Source organism: Rhyacophila brunnea, unplaced genomic scaffold (assembly GCF_057557595.1).
Source record: "Rhyacophila brunnea isolate RB1 unplaced genomic scaffold, BYU_Rbru_1.0 scaffold_7, whole genome shotgun sequence".
In the NCBI taxonomy this organism is placed as follows: domain Eukaryota; kingdom Metazoa; phylum Arthropoda; class Insecta; order Trichoptera; family Rhyacophilidae; genus Rhyacophila; species Rhyacophila brunnea.
The window spans coordinates 19,711,543-19,730,930 of NW_028233339.1; the positions used below are offsets into that span (position 1 = coordinate 19,711,543).

The 19,388-nt window shown below is 29.0% G+C and overlaps 1 protein-coding gene across 2 annotated transcripts in view; it reads right to left on the reverse strand.

Moving 5' to 3' along the window:
* The window catches only part of LOC147064588 (uncharacterized), a 234,243-nt gene that overhangs the window by 99,649 nt on the left and 115,206 nt on the right, over positions 1–19,388 (reverse strand). The window contains exon 1 of one of the 2 annotated variants that reach the window (XM_085958284.1): positions 11,670–11,786. The exons of the other annotated variant lie outside the window; for it this stretch is intronic. Coding sequence (XP_085814410.1) covers positions 11,670–11,683 — 14 coding nt within the window. The 5' untranslated portion in view covers positions 11,684–11,786. Of the gene's footprint in view, positions 1–11,669; positions 11,787–19,388 lie in introns of those variants that run through there. 2 annotated transcript variants of the gene reach the window in all.

Here is a 19,388-nt window from a genome sequence, read left to right on the forward strand (position 1 = left end):
AGGCGGAGATTGTGAACACCACAATGTAGTATTGTCTTATCATTATATATTAATTATTTAAAATAATTGTCTGTAACTATTCCTATTAACATATTTATCTTTAAAAAGAGCATATATTATTATAAACGATGAAAAGTAAATTGTACGTATACAGTTCACCGAATACATTTTCACCGTAAGATTTTGTACCGATAATATTTGGCAGTATAATATTGAGACCAAATAACGCATACTTCGTGAAAAATTTGACCGAATGGTAGTTTTGTGCGCACGTTTATTTTGTTTTATGCAAAGTTTATTTTCTTGAAAGTGAGTGACTTTCCAATTGAATTAAAATACATGTTATATTTACATCATTTATAACAAATGTTTTATAATAATAACGGTAGGTGATAATTCAGAATTCTTCTGGTACTTACATTGTCACTAAATTATAAATATTGGATTTTTGGCATTCTTTTGTTAAGTATATACATTATTTGTCTACCAGGTATAATATTTCAATGCTTTTGTATTTTATACTGTTAACTAAAACAATAAAAATGTATTTTCTGAATAAAGTGAGACCAAATCTTTTAAAAAAGGAAAATATTGATATAAAAATAACCACAACTCATTGCATTAATTCAGATGATTGTGGGTAATTTAAACTAATGATTAACTAACAAATTTAATAACGTCATCTTTATATAACATTTCTATTTATTGCGCATTGTATTATTATCCACTTGCAACATATTAATATAAATTAATGTTCTATCAATTTTGATTAGAATAAAAAAAATAGGAAACTTACAACGAGTTTGTTCGAGTGGTTTCAGATCGATAGTACAATTTTAAAAAACTAACTTTGTTTAAAGAACACTTTTATGCGCAACTGGCTATACCAAAATGTAATACAAATTGTCATTAAATTAACACTTTTATACTGTAAATTCTATGTATATGAATACGTTTAAGTGCCCACCACCACCCGTCATATATGCACAACCGTGGATATGCACGGCCGCTTTCTGAGTGTCACGAATTGAAATGGATGAGTCTACAGAAGAGTCGGGACTATCCCGCTCCCCATACGACGCTGCAAATTTCTCAAATGCCGCAAAGTTGGCCTCAGTTGCTACCAGATCTCCATGACCAATTGGGCCCGTGTGAGGATGGACCCTGGCAAACAGCTCCGCTTGTTCGAATTCCATAAGCGGGCAATCCCAGAGAATGTGTTCAACATGTATATGAATAGTTATAAATATCCGTTAGCAAATTAACGAAAACATAATCGTAAAATATATCCAAGGTTTTGTTCTAAAAATTATTAAGTGGTACGCTAGTTTGGACTGTCAAAAATTACTATTTCCAGATAGGTAGCACCATTATCAATTTGTGAAAGTATATATTATTAAATATTGACTGTTATAATTTATTATAATATGTACGTACAAAGTTTAGAAAATCTTATTATAAAATTACCTTTAGGTTTATATGTTTAGTGTTATCAGTAAAGTTACATTAGTAATATTGTTATTATTTAGATCTTCATAATCGTTTTCTTGTCGACATATTTTGCTATCGTTCATATCAGTGACGAGGTCCGTGAAGATACCTTAATAATTTTGCATATGATTGAGGATTGAACTAATTTAGCAATGGTACTGTTCAAAAATACTAATCGTAGGCATGTTAACATAACATCATTACTTACATTTATTTATACTTGAGATTTGAATGGAATTTAATATAATAAACCTAAAAGCTTAATTGAGAAAGGTTTAATTTTATCTAATAAACTTTAACAAAATCATATAATAACACTTATCTATCTAGTCTTTGTTAATTTTTTTCGATATCACTAAAGATGAATTAATCTTCATCAGGATTTTACGCCCAAATCTAAGGCACCAAAATGTTTGAACATTTTTTCAGTTCGCTATCTTTTTACTCATTCATATTTTTTTTTATAAAATTCAGTTGAATTCCAAGTATGCATAAAACAACGTAAGTTTACCATATTGCTGCTACCTCATGTTTGTTAAATGGTACGCATGTGAATAAATTCTTGTATCTACATACCTGCCTATAGATACTATGTAGCCGAAGTGAATTCAGAATATGTTTATGTAGTAAAAATAATATATATGTACGTTTCCCAGTCATATCACAATCTTAAGACCTCGAACAGCAAATATAATATATTGATGAAATAATTTCTAACGAAATTTTCCGGAAATCAAAGCTGAGATAGAATGTATTCGGGTGTCTGTTTACAATATTAAAATAACGACGTATCGATTTGAAACATCGACATTGATTTCAAAAGAGTTTCAAAACTTAGCAGTAAGTAATATAATATAGAATTATAAGATGCATGTTGTATATAAATAGTTCTCAGAAATCAAAAACTTACTACTTAAAACTGTTAATACTTTGAAGTAGAGATGGTAAGACGCACTGCATAAAGAACAGATCATCGATATATAAATAGCTGTACCCAAGAACGTGTACGGACCATTCTCCTTGGCCATTTTTTTTAACCATGTCCACTAAAAGAAGACTATAAATGGGCCTCTACAGACTGGGGTTTGTATTGTTATATGTTATGTTTATTATATATGTTAGCTACTTGTCAAACTTGTCCATACTCTGGTCGAAAAATACATTTAAAAAAGGATTTGAATCCGGAACCCACAATTTTATAAGCCATCGTAAACATGCAATTTTAAATAATAGTCGATTTTCAATACCCAAATCACCGTATAGATAACTCATTAAAATAATTAATATGTTTAACTTTTTAAATATCAAATGACATGTATCTATCTATATAATCATTTTCTGACTTATTTATTAAGAATGGTTGAAAAGTATTCAACTGTTTTTAAATATTAATTTTTGCATATACGTAATGCGTGTTTATAAGTTTTGATTGTCGTATTATAAAAGTTAAAAATATTTTTATAATATAATATTTTGATGAATTGTTGTCACGGTGAATTGTTTTCGTGATAAATTAGGAGCGGTGAAGCGACTATAGTGAAAAGTACGTGAATCACCCGACAGATATTGAAAAAATATAAACGGTGATCTAAAGCCCACTGATTTAATAAATATAGGTACGTGGCAATGGAAGACTAAGGACAAAAAAGTGGAGATGGCAAGAAAATGTTTTCATTTAGCAGTATATTGAGAGTAAAAAACATGATTATGATATCACAAGTATTAATTATTCTTTCACACAATCAACGGTATTCGTTTTTAGTTAATTAGTATTTTGTAAATTGTATATAATATGTACGTGAATTCAAAGAAATATACTTTAATTTGACATTTAAAACTGATGACGATGTGTCAATGTCGAGTGATATATATATTTCTAACATGACACCTGTGTTAATGCGTTAAAGCGGGTACTTATCTATTTTTTCCTGTTCAAATTACACGATTAGTTTCCCGACATGGCGGACTAAATGATTGATTGCCGCTAATTTTCTTTTTTGTGTCCTATCGATCTGTGAGTGTAGCGTAAAACCAGTGCTTGAGCCTGTCACGAAGCAGGGTATTTTACCAGATTACAAATTTTTGTGGGGTTTGATTAGGTTTCGTATTAAAGTTTTATACTATGGCAACGTTAATTAAAACTTCTAATGCCTGCTTTAAAAATAAATATAGTATTATATTCTGTGTGATAACTCAAAGTTTTTTATTTTAACAACCCTTTTGAATACCATTTTGAAATGTATCAATAATCAACCAATCCAGTTTGATTTCAGATAAAAGATAGTGGAACAATATAATATCTGACTGCCCATGTCAAAGACTACAAAGGAAGTGAGGCCAGTTGCTTTCAATAGACAATATGAATATTGGTTTGGTATTGCAACTCAAATAAGGAATAACCGCACCCCAACTTACAACAGTTTATTGAAATATTTTACTATCTAGATTTAAAAAAAATCAATAGTCATTAAAAGCAAGTGAGTTTAATATAATTTCTTATAATATATACATTGTTAATTTACATATATATGTAATTATCTAATGCATTTTACATTAAAGTCTAAAATATTCTTTCTAATTTGCAATAAAATAAATATTATGCATTGTCAAAGTAATTTTACTAAATATTTTTAACAACTAAATAGAATTAATGTATAATCACAGAATTCAAAATATTTACTAAATGAAATTCTTATTCAAATAGGTTCATATAATTCATGATAAATTTTCTTATATTGTGCCCCAAATTTAATCTACGTGGTTAATTCTAAAATTAATTTACAGTTATCATCATCCGCGATGGATTTACTACTGGATAAATATACCTTCTATATCCTACCATATTACTTTCTAAAGTATTGCTCTATTTGAACTAAATTATTTTGTCGGTCCAAAACCTTGAATAGAAAGAGCCACTGAATTCTGCATGACCTTCAATTGGGTTGATTGACCATTACGACATCGTGGTTTCCACAATGATTAATTACGTAGCATTTAGTAAATTTGTTATCACATACAAGAGATAGAAGTATGGTTCATATCTAGAGTTATTTATTTAGTAGTAGATAAACTAAAAATCGTGAACACCTACGCTATTGACAACCAATGTCAATAAAAGAGTATTATTAATTAACAACATAAGCTTCTCCTAAATACAATCTAAATATTTTTTAAATTTATCCTATTTTGAATGTATCTTTTATTATTTTAACTAATATTACAATATTACCAGTTGAAGCACTGAGTATTAATATGTGGACTGTGTGTCAAAATTAGAAGCGTCATATAGAACACGTATCGAATGCTTTCGATTTCATTAATGATCGTGTCATGTCTAGTTTCCGGTATCATCATTTTTGCAATTAGAGAAAATTAAATGGTCTACCCATATATAGAAAATAGTAAGTAATTAGAACCGTATTGGCCTTCATTTATGTTTTATATTAGAAATTTTTCATACAGTAAATAAGTAATATTGAAAAATCATTCCAAGTGTTACGAAACGAAAAAATAAATAAAAGCTGTTAGTATTTAAATTAGCATTAAAGTATATTTTAATACATTCAATGGTGATGGTCCAATTAATAAGTATAAAATTAATTTGCCTTTTAAATTTATATTATGTACTGATACCAATTAATTAACGTAATAAATATCTTAATTTTCCATCAAAAATCCTGTACTTTAGAATCCCCAGATTTTTTTCCAGAATTATATGAATAAATATTTAACCCGTAATAATATTTGAAACTTTTAAACGAAACGATCAAAGAATACTATACTAGTATTTGTACACGACAACAAGACAAAACATTTCATGATTTTTGAAAAATGTACAGTTACATCTACCCTCGCGTGGCTGGATGAAACATATATAAGTTAGTCGGCAACTAGCCCTTGACTTCTGAGACGCATCCGAATCTTATATGCCACTTTTTTTGCGCCAAAGTGCGCAAACCTACCTGAAAATATTATATTTTAAAAATAATAATTAAATCTGATTTAAGTCAGTACATAACGTAAATAAATTGTGTTTCGTTCCTATGAACAAAAGGCCTTGACATGCTGACAAATATTAAATAAACTTTCAAACGTATTTTTGTTACCTCTATGTCCTATATTATATTATGTAAAAATTGAAATATAGTTAATATTCAATTGCCCTGAATTATTCATGGTTTTTTTTAAGTCAAGACACACCCCCGACATAACCCCTCCATATCATTACATAATAAATTATAAGAAACAATAACATTCACAATTACAATAAAGACATATAATAGTGGTTGTATCATATTTTTGGATTTCATAATATACGAGGGTGGGTCAATAATTCCTTAGAAAAAAGCATTAAAACAGTTTTTATTTTTGTATTTTTTTTTTATTTCTCAACATAATCTCCTTGGAGCTCAATACACTTGGTTAGACGTTTCTCAATTTTTTTTAAACCGTCAGAAAAATAAGTTTTCGGAAGGTCCTCAAAATAAGCATTTGTCCGATCGATGACTTCTTCATTTGAAAAAAAACGTTGTCCACTTAGCCATTTTTTTAAGTTTGGGAAAAGGAAAAAGTCACTGGGGGCTAAATCTGGCGAATACGGTGGGTGGTCGACCAATTCGAACTTCAATTCTTCAATTTTAGCCATTGATCGTAAACATGTGTGAACACGGGCATTGTCCTGATGAAAGAGGATTTTTTTCCTGTTTAAATGAGGCCGTTTTTCTTCAATTTCGTTTTTTAGCTGGTCCAATAAAGATGCATAATAATCCCCTGTTATTGTTTTTCCTTTTTCCAAATAGTCAACGAAAATAATTCCACGTGCATCCCAAAATACAGTAGCCATAACCTTACCATCTGATTTTACGGTTTTCGCCTTCTTTGGACATTGTTCGCCTTTCGCAATCCACTGCTTTGACTGTTCTTTTGTCTCGGGAGTATAGTGGTGTATCCATGTTTCATCTACAGTCACAAAGCGACGAAAAAATTCATCCGGATTGCGTTGCATGAGCGACAACAGGGCTTTAGAGGCCACCACCCTATTGCGTTTATTGTCGACTGTGAGCAAACGCGGCACCCATCTTGCAGAAACTTTTTTCATGCCCAATTTGTCATGTAAAATAGAAATGACGCTACCTTTTGAGATCCCTGTAACCTCAATTATCTCACTCAACTTTAATCTTCGGTCACTTAACACCATATCGTGGATTTTATTGATCATTTCTGGTGTAGTCACCTCTACAGGACGTCCTGAGCGTGGTTCATCCTTTGTTGATGTACGACCACGTTTAAATTCATTTAACCAGTTATAAATAGTTGCAAGTGAAGGAGCAGATATGCCGTGAACTAAATCCAACTCATTTTTTATTTCCTTTGCTGTTAACCCTTTTATATTAAAATGTTTAATAACAGCTCTAAACTCAATTTTCTCCATTTTTGTAAACAAGCAATTTTTTTTTTTAAATGTACGAAAATAAAAAACAACAACCCGACCAATCTGATTGAAACTTCGCAGCATACTGAATCGGTAGTGCCGCTGCATGAAAACAAACCGCTTACAGTACTAGTCGCGCCACCTGTCGGCTTTTCTAAGGACTTATTGACCCACCCTCGTATATACCGATTGGCTACCCCATATACTCACCCAAATGACACTCAATAGTTTAATCAACTAAACTTCATCCAGTTTATATTACTGTTCCATTTTCAACATGGAAAGTCAACGTGATTTGAAGCTTTCAGAATACTGCTCCTTCTAATAATATGTGCGTTTTAGATCGTATGTACAAGCTTTTAATGAAGGTCACATGAGAATTGAATGTAGCATATAACCCATTCGAGTTTAGTAGTGAATATAATTTGTTAAATGATAATAGATCTTAACACTACAATTATATGTATAGATATCTATTACTGACGGCTTTTAAAAAGTTTTAAGTGTATTTAGCAACCCAATATCATCTCTAGACCATACCTGTCTATTATATTAGTTAGACAGGTTTTTTTCTCACACAATATTCAACATAAAATTAAAAGAGAAAAGAATATTGTTTCTTATCTTATGAAATAATAATTTAGATTCTATAAAATTTCGTTGCGCTAAATCTGGTATGGTTTGAGCGAACGTCATGTCTTTCATCCATTCTGAACTTGCCAATATCATTTATCCCAAAACCCAAGTACATAAAAGGTCAGTGTCTGGAATCCTGTTTTAACCCCCCCCCCTTTATTTTTATTATGAAATTACAGGGTTTCTTCAAAATAGTTAAAAAAAAAAAAAAAAAAACTATTTCAAAAACAGCACATACCTACGTAGCTTTTATTATTCATATAATTTACATGTACTTCTGGTGACATTGTTTGCGCAGCTTTGTGTACCTTCGTAATAGTACAACAAACGTAAACTAACGATGTTGAGTTGTATTGTAAACAAAGAACATTACTCCGTTAGTATGGTAAATTGCCATGACTGTGGGTGTCATACATTTAATATAATATAAAAGAAATATTATCGAGTTTCATCTCAATTTGATAATAATATAGAGAAATGTGACTAGCGTACATTTGGATTGAGACACTAATACGTTTTATCCCAAGATGGTAAGATTCGTGGATTAACATAAAAGCAGGCTGACGTTTGAAAACTAATAAAATAATAATTATTGTAAGTGGTCTCTATCGATTGACTGTAGAACCATGATGCTAACTGAATGTAAATGACAAAGAAATGATCGATCATAGTAAAATTATTTTCTTTCACATTGTAAACGTTATTGTTTTTCAAAAATATATAATATTTTATTATTGTTATTTGGCAGTGACAAAGACATCGATTATCTATTAAACGTTTATTGAAGCTTAAAATAATACTCAAATTTGGTTAATATAGTATCTACAAGGACTTATCGTAAGAATACTTGGGAAAAACGCAATTCAAGGTTTTTCAGGTTCACAATAATATTATTAGATTTGCGATTATATGTATTAATTTTAGGTTATGAACAGGCTCAAACGTATTATGTTATAATATAATATAAGATATTGTAATTTATTTATATACAACTTTTGTACTTAACAAATTATTCATTAAAATCAGATTTAAGTAAGACATACTGACTTTAAGGTACAGATTTATTTTTGCGGAAATGGGTAATTAAATTATATTTTGAAAAACTAGTGATATCTTTAAATATTTTTTAATTTTTGGGTCTACAACCGTCACTCAAAACTAAATATAAATACACAAATAATAAAAATAGAGTTTCTACATAAAAATAAGATACTATACCTACTTATTTGTAAATTTTTTAAATTGTCAATCATCTTTTAAATAAATTATACTAAAAAATAGTTTGAGAACTAGAATAGTGATATAACAATCAGTCACAAAATGTTAGAATATGTTTCTCTAAAAATTACTATGGTTTCGTACTTAGGCTCTTTTGTTATCCGGATCTACAACTATCGTATTTGTGGAAGGTTGGAGTTGTCGAGCTTAGCGGGGAAAATTTGTTCATTAATGCGTTATATTAATTTTGTTAGAGTGCTTGTAGTATATGATTATATTGTAACGGTGCCTCTGAAATACGCCTTTGACAAAGGACTACGCAAACGTATGACGTTAACCTTACAAGGTACTGTAAATTTCATAGCGTGAATAGGCACTCCAATGTCACATGTGGATAATGTTATGTTCGTCGCCGCGATGAGGCGGGTTAGATAGCAAAGGCCAGGGTTGAATAAACGACTAATCAAATGAAATCCCTGTTCAATCTTCGGTCCCAATCTCTCCGTCTTGCGGCGAGTTAGTTGGGCCAATCTCGCGATACTCCCAATTACAATAGGACACAAGTGGAACAATGGGATACAAGTGGACCGATTGTGCGGTGAACGTTTCCTCCCAATTGTAAGTTGCGGTCACGCTGTCACATCCAGGCCCGTCTCAAGGATTCTGAACTGACTGACATTGATGAAGGAATAGAAAGAGATAAATTACAATACAAATATAAAAAAATACAATCCTTTATGTAGCATCTATTGTGAATGATAAAATTTATCTACAGAATAAACCATTTTAAAGAAAATTCAAGAAATACAAAGATACTATTAATAAAAGTCTTTAAAAGACAGAGTTATATATTTAAAACAGCTATTTGTTTCTGTAAATACTTTGACGTCATTCATAAAATATCAAATACAGCTCAGTTTGTTAGTTAAATAGAATCAAACCAGAGGTTGATGGCAAAATCGTTTATATCAGCTGCCATTTTTAAATAGTTTATTAATCTTACGGTCATTTTATTTATCTATTCAGTTTTTCTAATTGTTCAGTACCTAATATATTTTGCAATATAAAATTATTCTTTTTACAGTCCTAATTAATGTGTGTGACGGTTTTTTTGATTACCTCAATGTGACAGAATATGGATATAGTTACTGACTTTAAAACTTATTACTAAATATGTAGTATTTCGCAAATATCTATCAGTGCATTTTTTTGTTTTATTTACCAAACTTTATTATTTTTTTGCTGGTAGTGGTCTGTCAAGCCATCACTTTTCCTTTTATAATGTTTTTCAGATCTTAATCAATACATCACATAATTTCACATTCAAATTACATGGAGAATTCATTGATTATAATATATTGAAAAATTAAAAAAAAATTACATGTATAATTATTTTGCCTTACAACAGTTTTAGTTGATTCCAATTCCATAAATGCTATGGTTCTGGTACCTACAAACCGTTCTAAAATTTAAATAATCAATACAAAATTTATAAAACGACACAATTTACTTATTGTAAGATTAAAATTTTAGTGTTAATCTTGGCTATACCTTCACATCCAATAATGATTTATTGACTTACATTTATTACTATTAATAGATAGTGCTTACATTTTTGTCAGATACAAGTAGGTACCCAGCAACATGAAATTTGCTATAAGTTATCTACAATGCAAAATGACTTATCACTAATTTAATTATTGCTTTCAATCACATGTCCGTCAATTAGTAAACGTAAATATAACAAAATTTGAAATGCAATTTTATACCATTTACTTACAATCTCTTATTGATTTTGATATATAATTCACATTTAGTTTTGTGTATAATAATTAAGTACTTATTAAAACATTTTTGAAAAGTCTTTCCAATATATTGAATAAACATAATTTGAAAACACTGAGAAAATATTATAACTAATAAAAAAAATCTTTTTTGAAAAAATACGACACCCATCAAGGATTTTAAAAAATAAAATATTTTCCAATTATGTATATTCATGAAAAATAATGTTACATTCTGAAATCCTATGAATTATTCATTGAATAAAAAAATTGTTTATTTTTATTATTATGAAGTGCGCCTGCATTATCCTAGTTCAACCTTGAACATACTCTTTCTTTAATTTTAATTTCTTAAAATATCTTTTATTATATATAATTTTATACCGATATTGTTTAAATGGTGCCCAAATCTTGCGACGGCCCTACTTGCCATTCAAGCAACGGAAGAGTCTCAACTGACTGATGGGTAACTACTGTGATTGTTAAATCTCATTATATTGCTATATTTGGAATGCGTATTGTATTGTATTTATCTAGCTTACGTACCGGAATGCATTGTAAATAACATTTTATTTTAATATAATATTATTGCAAAAAACGTGTTTATAAAATTTAAGCTAGGCAAAATATAAAAAACTTTCTTCTATGTAGACGGAACCTTTATACTATTGCAGATAAATGATGTTGAAAGAACGTTGTTTACTATTGAAAATGCTTAAATTATCTTTTTTCATTTTAGATTTATTTGTGATAAACTTCCAACATCTCAGACATAATTTCTAAAACTGCACTGATATAATACAAACATGCAATATTCTTACAAAGTACGTAAAATTACAAATAACACATACGTAAATAAGTTAATAATCAAACGATGGTTATTAACAATAAATTGTAATTTTCATTTTATTTACAAATAATGCAGTCAACCAAATAAATAATATTTTACCCATAATTACCAAATTAAACATATAGAAAACGATTTATAATCCATATTAAATATGAAAATACAAAAGTTTACATCAAAACATTACTTAAGTACTTCGATGTTTTTTTTTTATTTACCGCGTTTTCATACGAATTTGTAAAATATTACAAAGCAAACCTACTTTTTTAAATCCATTCAAATGATGCAGCGTGGTGTAAATCCTTTGAATCAGTTTTTACCTTAACTTCAGAGATATATTATTGTTTATACTGTCCAACAAAGTCATTTTTAACACTGTATATCTCATATTAATAGTTAATTATATTAAATTAATCAACGACACTAACACAAGTTCACTAAAATCACGTTAACAAAACTAATTCACGATTAACTATATTGTGATTGCTTTTTTATTTCTTTATCACAAATTAACAATAGAAAGGTACACATTTAGTCGTATAAATTTTCGTGCCTTTTATTTTATTTTTCCTAATGTTTATAGTATTTTAACAATAAATAATTGTTATAATCATTAAATACTCAAAATATTATTGTTTAAAAACTTCCGTTCTGGTATGTATTTATTTTTATTTATAATATACAACTAAATAGTGTTGTCCAATTTAGATGATGTACTTTTATCATTACCCTCTGAAATACGTTGGACTGCTAACTAAATAAATTGCCAATTCACAGTGCACTGTTCCGGTCTCACAGGAGCCAAACAACGTATACACGTTAGTCAGTCAAATCACAAAGGCAAACTAGCGTTTTTTTTGTCGCGAGATGAATATTTAATGAGGCGTCTCTCCTCCAATGGGATTCCTGGATAACTCCCTATGACAGAGATTGCGCGGATATTCGATGCAATTTAAATATATCAAATAAAGAGACCAAACTGAAGATGCGTAAGATATATTATTCTTTGAAACATACAGGGTTACTACAGAAAAAAAACAATATTTCAAGCAAATGAGTTTACATATTACATAGAGTTAGTACCCAACTCTTTTGGAAAGAAACCTCTTACCAGTTATGTGGATATTTAATAATAATAACATCATAATATAGGTATTTTTTAAGTAATATTTCTTTTAGCGCGCTTGGGAAATCTGATCAGAGTGTATTTTTGGCGTGTTACATGTAACACATAATTTATTTTTTCACACGAAAAAATACGCACTCGATTGGATTCGAACCACCGATTGTTCGGTTATCAGCCGAACGCACTACCATTACGCCACAGTATGATACTGCAATCGTGACAATTATACAGTATAATATTATAGTTTAGAATTGTTCCGTTACCTTGGCATCGAATTTATTTTTGTCGGCCATTTGCAATTCATTACGTAAACAAACGATTAAACGTCAAAGTGACAGTTGGTACTTTGAAAATGAAAACAACGAGAAACCATTATATAATTTAGTAATATAAGTTAAATTGTATATAAATAAGCCAACGGTGTTTCAATAAGCGGTCCTTTTTCTTGAGTGTGTAATTTAACAAGATAATTAAAAGCTAGTCAAAGAATCTAGTTTATCCCAAGTTTTGCTTTTGTTTTGTTATGCCAAAGAAATATAACTTTTAACGCTCGTACATAAGTACACACACCGATTTTTATTTTATTTATCTGTCTGTAACGCAATAACTATCTCTCTCTGATGCACGTCAATTTGCAAGCAAAAATGTTTGCGACTTTTTCGCGCGATCGCATAAATATTACGCCTACATTGCATCCCTCTGATGCGCACTGCACTTAATCGCTTAATCACGTATATGCATTTCACTTACATGCATTGATATTTAAATCGACACGTTCTTTAATTATGAATATTGTTTCCATATATTGCTTTGCGTATGATATAAAAAAATAGTATCATTTTAAGATAATATTTAATCTTATTGAGCGCATTGACATGTGGCACTACCACCTCGTTGTTTTATGCTAGTGTAAATAATAAATGCTGAAATAATTAATAATGTTAAATATAAAACTAAAAATATAGATTTTTTTTAAATATTTTAATTCATAAGGTACCTTTGCACTAAGACACTTGAAATTTTGAAAATACTTGTCTATTAGGGGATTTTAAAATATTTCAACTATAATTAATTTTAAAACATAACAGTAAAAATCGTTAAAAACATACTATTAAAAAATTTGTACGACCGACTGGAAATAAAATTGAATACACGTTTTTCCTTACACATACAAAAATGCGACCCTTTTAAATCATGTCTAATTCAATGTATTCAATTTTAAATCATTAATTAATTCCACATAGTATTTAACGGGGTGTTCATTACTACTACAATACACTTGCAAATAGAGGCGTGTAATATACTATTGTGGCGATCAATAGTCCCGTGAGAACCAAGCAGTGTCAGCACAATCCTTTACATACAACTCATTCTCAAATTAATATTATTTTTTAAATATTGTTTATTACGTGCATTTTCTTTGAATACAATTTTCACTCAATCGAATTACTACGTAGTAATTACATTTTCACCTCAGCAACATTTATTAACGTTACTTATATTAAAATATATATTTTCTCACCGAAGCTAGAGATACTCAGTGTAAGCATTTTCCATCGTGATGGGTTTAATAAAATAATCCTTATTGTATCTTAATCATGTAACTGTTACTCTGCCTCGCGCTATCTTATAACGTGTAACATTTTCTGTATGTATGTACCTAGATTTGGGTATTTCCCGAGAAAATCTCAATCTCGAGATTTGGGATTTCCTGAAAAGAATACTCGAGAATTCTCGAGAAATTGGGAAATTTAAAAAAAACTGTAAAAATCATAAAATCAATGTAAAAACAGACAAATTCCAAAAAAAATATGATTTTTTTTATTTATGTAAGAAGACAAACAGAATAGAAGAAGGAAAACAAAAATAATTCAAAACATTACTTATTAAACTAGAATTCCAAAAAACACGCTTTGCGCTTTTGACACACAAAATTCCCTGATGTCCCTGAAAAATTGCGCTCGTTTTGAGCCAAGTTGACTTCATTGTGTTAAATGCCCCGATCAGTCCTTGAACATTTTGTGTTTTCTGTCCACTTTTTTCATATAGATAATCGTTTTCCAATTAATATTTGATAATAAAGAATTCCCGAATCCCGAGAAAAGATTCTTGACACCCGGGATTTCCCTAAATGTTAAAAAATTCAATTCTCGAGATTCAGGATGGAAACGGGAAAAATTTCTCGATAATTCTATTCTTATGTACCTATGCAAACTGTACCTGTCAACTTGTCAAATAAACTCGCCATCTCCATCAGCAACTACAAGTCTTAACAAGCCATACATCACTCTCCTCACTATCACACCTACAGCCAAACTAGATATCTACATTTTCTCAAATACATTAAAATTGAATAAACTTTCGACAATATTCTTGTTTTTACATAATATTATATAATTTCTGTAAAAATTTGTACCATTATAAATTTAATGTATTTGATTATCATCAAAGAAATCTACCTGTAACTAATGAAGAATCGTGAACAAATTAGAAGACCACAATCCTCAAAAATGAAGCAGCCGCTGTATATGAGAATAGATAATAAATAATTAAATATTTATGTATAAAAGACGATTAATTATAGAAATCAATTTAATTTTGATATACATACATAAAAGGTATTATTGAGAAAGCGAATAAGCAAAGAAATCCAAAGCAGTAATGTAGTCGCTGTTTAATGTATTCTTGAGGAATCCAGGGGACTGGAGAAGTTATTTTATAATACTTGGAGAAACCTAGTATATCAATAGTTTTTTAATTATTATTTTATTGCTTTATATAGTATAATATTATGTAGATACTTACATCGTTTAATTTAAAGCTTTTGTCACGTTGTTTTACTCTTTTATTATTATTAATATTAGGTATTATTTATCTATATAATTTAGTAATTCTTTACATAATTACCAACATAATATATATATATAATATGTAACTGGTTGTTTGTACTATTATTTAATATTTTGTGCAATGTAGTGTAAATTGTCAGTTACGCACGTGTTTCAAAAGAAACCGTATTTTTCGTTAAAAATAATATTCTTCGTACCTACGTATCTAGTATAGTTCGACTTAACTCCATTTGTTGTGTTATTTTCTTTTCATTTTCCCTTGTATATGAGCTATCGCCAGTTTTCCATGAGATAGTTATCCGGTCTTGATACAAACAACAATCGTAGGATTTCTTTTGCCTTATATTGTTATACTCCAATGCATGAGTATACGGAAATCTTTTGATTTTATTTGCAATGCTGCCAATCCTTGTGATGTTATTATTTTGTTTCGTTTGTTTTTTCTTAAGAATGTCAATGAAAAAATCAAAATCTTACTACATATGAGATAAATAAAATAAATTTTATATCATCAGTGATATTAGATAAATATGTATTTTAAAACGAAATCGTTTACTATTGATTTTTCTTTTATTTTTCATCAGAAGATTTAATGACATTTTTTGCATAACATACTTTACCATTATGTTATACTATATCATAATACGTAGGCACTATACCCAATTTTATTGCTCAATACAATAACTATTCTTTAGTGTATTATGATACTATTGTACCTTTATCAATAATAATAAAAAAAATGTGAGAACCAACATATCGTACGTGAAATATTTTATCGAAAAAACCGAAGTATTAGTATTAGTAAGAAGTATCAAAATTATATGAATAGATTATCTACAACATTTAAGGAATGTCCAGGATCATGCTTTGAAAATAGCATAAACGCTCCATTTTGACGTACGCTGAGCATGCCCCCCCTTAAACCTTTTATGTTAATTAATATATTTTGTTTCCACTTTCAATAAAGAATATACTTATCGGTATTATCTGATTATTAAAACCGTCTTTCGGTATTAAAAAATAGTGGGATACCGGTTTTGAAATACCGGTGTTATATTATAATATTATGTTATAATATTTAATTTCATGAAACAATACAGAAGATAATTGACATTATTCAATAATATTAAATAAATTATTTATTTCATATTTAATTATGTGATTTATTTTACGTTTAATAATAAATGTATTCTATGCAACGGGAAAATCGTTTAAAATATTCCTTTGAATGGCATATTTTATAAAAGTTTTTTTGTTTTTAATCTATGCACTATTTGATTTCGTTATAATAGGTGCTTACAACAAGTATTGATATATTATTAGATTAATTTAATAAAACCAAAATAGAGATAGATGATGACATTTTGTTTATTTCATTAATAATTTTAAAACTGCATCACAACATCAGTCAAAAATAAAATTCAAGTAGATATTACAATATTTAAGTATTATAATTATACAAGTCAACTTTTGGGTGTGGGAATTGTATTATATTGTTTTAGAAAATTATACCAACCTTTTACGGTCACCACTACATAGTAAACTTTCACACAGATCCCACTTGGATCCCAACAAAGTTACAGGCCTATTCCCAAAACTAAACTATCAACCGAACTCCCCCAAAAAGGGTCCCAGAAAGTAACGATTCCACATCTCCGGGTCCCTTGGTACATATTCAAATACTATATGAATGTCAGTCCTTACCGCTACGAATATCTAAGTCCAAAGGTTTATTTTGAAAACCAGAAGTTTGATCGAAATTCACTAACACGCCAAGTGTATCGGTTAGTGATATATCATCCGGTAATATATTATGACTAGAATGAGATACATATTCATTTCTATTAGGATTTTGAACATTTTCTCTGTGGTTGTTTTGTTTGACGTGTGGAATTCCTCTGTCTCTTTCTTCTTGGTTGTATTTTTCCTTTAATCCCAATCGAACAAGTAATGAACTATCAGGTAAAACAAAATCGTAATCGTCGTTTACGCGGGAAGATCTTTTGAATTGTGATACTTTTTTTAAAGTATCGCTCTTCTCTTTTATAATATGGTTGCACTTTTTATATTTGCAGTTATCACTAGTGCCATCTTCTATGTCTCCATTGAAATCTTCTTCGATTATTTCCACAAAACCATCGTCGTCAGTAAATGCCGGTCTGGCTTTGATTTCAACAATCAAAATTGTGAATAAAAGCACAATTACGGTGAGTGAGATTAACTGAAATGATGAAAATAACACAATTAATAACATCAACTTTTTATTGTACTTTTTAATTAGAAAATTTACTCTTTACAACACCGTAAATTTTAAGCTAAGAATTTCCAAATCCACATCATTTAATGTATTATAATGTAGGTATTCGTATATAAAATTAAATAATAATGTTATCTTGAAATAAATTAATTTGAGAAGACAATTGACCACATTAAACGATATTGAATTACATTATAATAATAATATAAATAGTTAAAATTATCAAAAACAATGACATCTTATCATCAGCTGTCAAAATTTAAATTAAAAAAAAAGAGTTTTTTAATGGAAACATCGATTTCGGGTAATTTGTCTTCACTAATATTATAGATACATTTACAGGAAAATAAAAACAATTCAATATATATATATATATATATATATATATATATATATATAACATACCGACCTATGCTATATTTTTACAGTTTAATTATCTTTTCAATTAAACTATTTTTATTCAATGAACAATATAAATGACTTAAGAGTGTAGCATTCATAATTGATGAAACGTAATAATATGAAATACTAATTACAACAAAAAATATGTATACTTAACATGACATGAACCTGTATTTATCGATTTCCTGTCAATTTACTTTACTATAGTAATATTCAGCATACTAATCGTCCTTAAATTTCCTAACAACAATCCGTCCGTTACAGCAGTACCTCTTCATCTTTTTATGTCGTGAAATCGTTCCTCTTAAAATAATTTTAGGTAATATGCTATATATTATGTAGGTTACATTATATATAATAACTACCTATTTTTAACCATGTCCGATCTTAAGAAGATCATATGGGCCTCCACGGTCCACGGAGTAGAGGTTTAATTATAATAAAATGGTTTTACGAGAAAGGAATTTTGACCACTTATTCAATCTATTAAGTCCATACTATGGTCTAAACTACAAAACAGATAATAAATAGAATACTGATAGGCAATATTCAATACGCCGCATGGTGAAGCAGGCTTTTGAATGTGTGAGTGTCGTACAAAAATGAAGCACGCATTATGCACATGCAATAGTGTGTGTAATACACCAACATTAAATGAGCGTAAATGCATAAACCGAGAGCAGATTTTAGTATTCGACGTAAAACGTATTCTTAACACGTGTGTAAGTTTAACCCTGATTCTTCCTTACTCGAGTCGGTTACCTGCTATCGCCTTACCCGTTGTGTATTTCAGTTCCCTGGTCTAAACACTCTAAACAATATGTAAATTTTCTAGACTCGGGATTCAAACCCAGGGTCCACGACAATATGAGCATGACACGTAACTGGTCGACCATCGCGAGCATCTACATATAGGTATGTTAAAACTTCAGAGGTTTATCACACTGATTATAGCACATTTGCTATTATCTGTTATTTGTATACATATTTTTATAATGCTATAACTATTTTTTTCTGTAACATATTGTTTAGAATTCATATTTTTTATCCACTGTTAAATACGTTGCACAAAAATTAGTTATTTATTTCAGTAGGACTATACTAACTGTTTTATATATCTTAAATTAGAGAAGAACGTATATCCAATTATAAAATTTAAAATAAATAAAACAGGTTCAATTATGATATTTATTGTATTATTTTTAAATGGCTACAGGTTATGAGCTTTTATTACGTAATCAAAGAATGAAGTAAAATTTTGACCGGTATCCTGGCTAAAATTTTGTAATTACAAAAAATAATTAGATTGTAGGTAGGTGATTTTTACGCGTAGTTGTATGAAAAAAG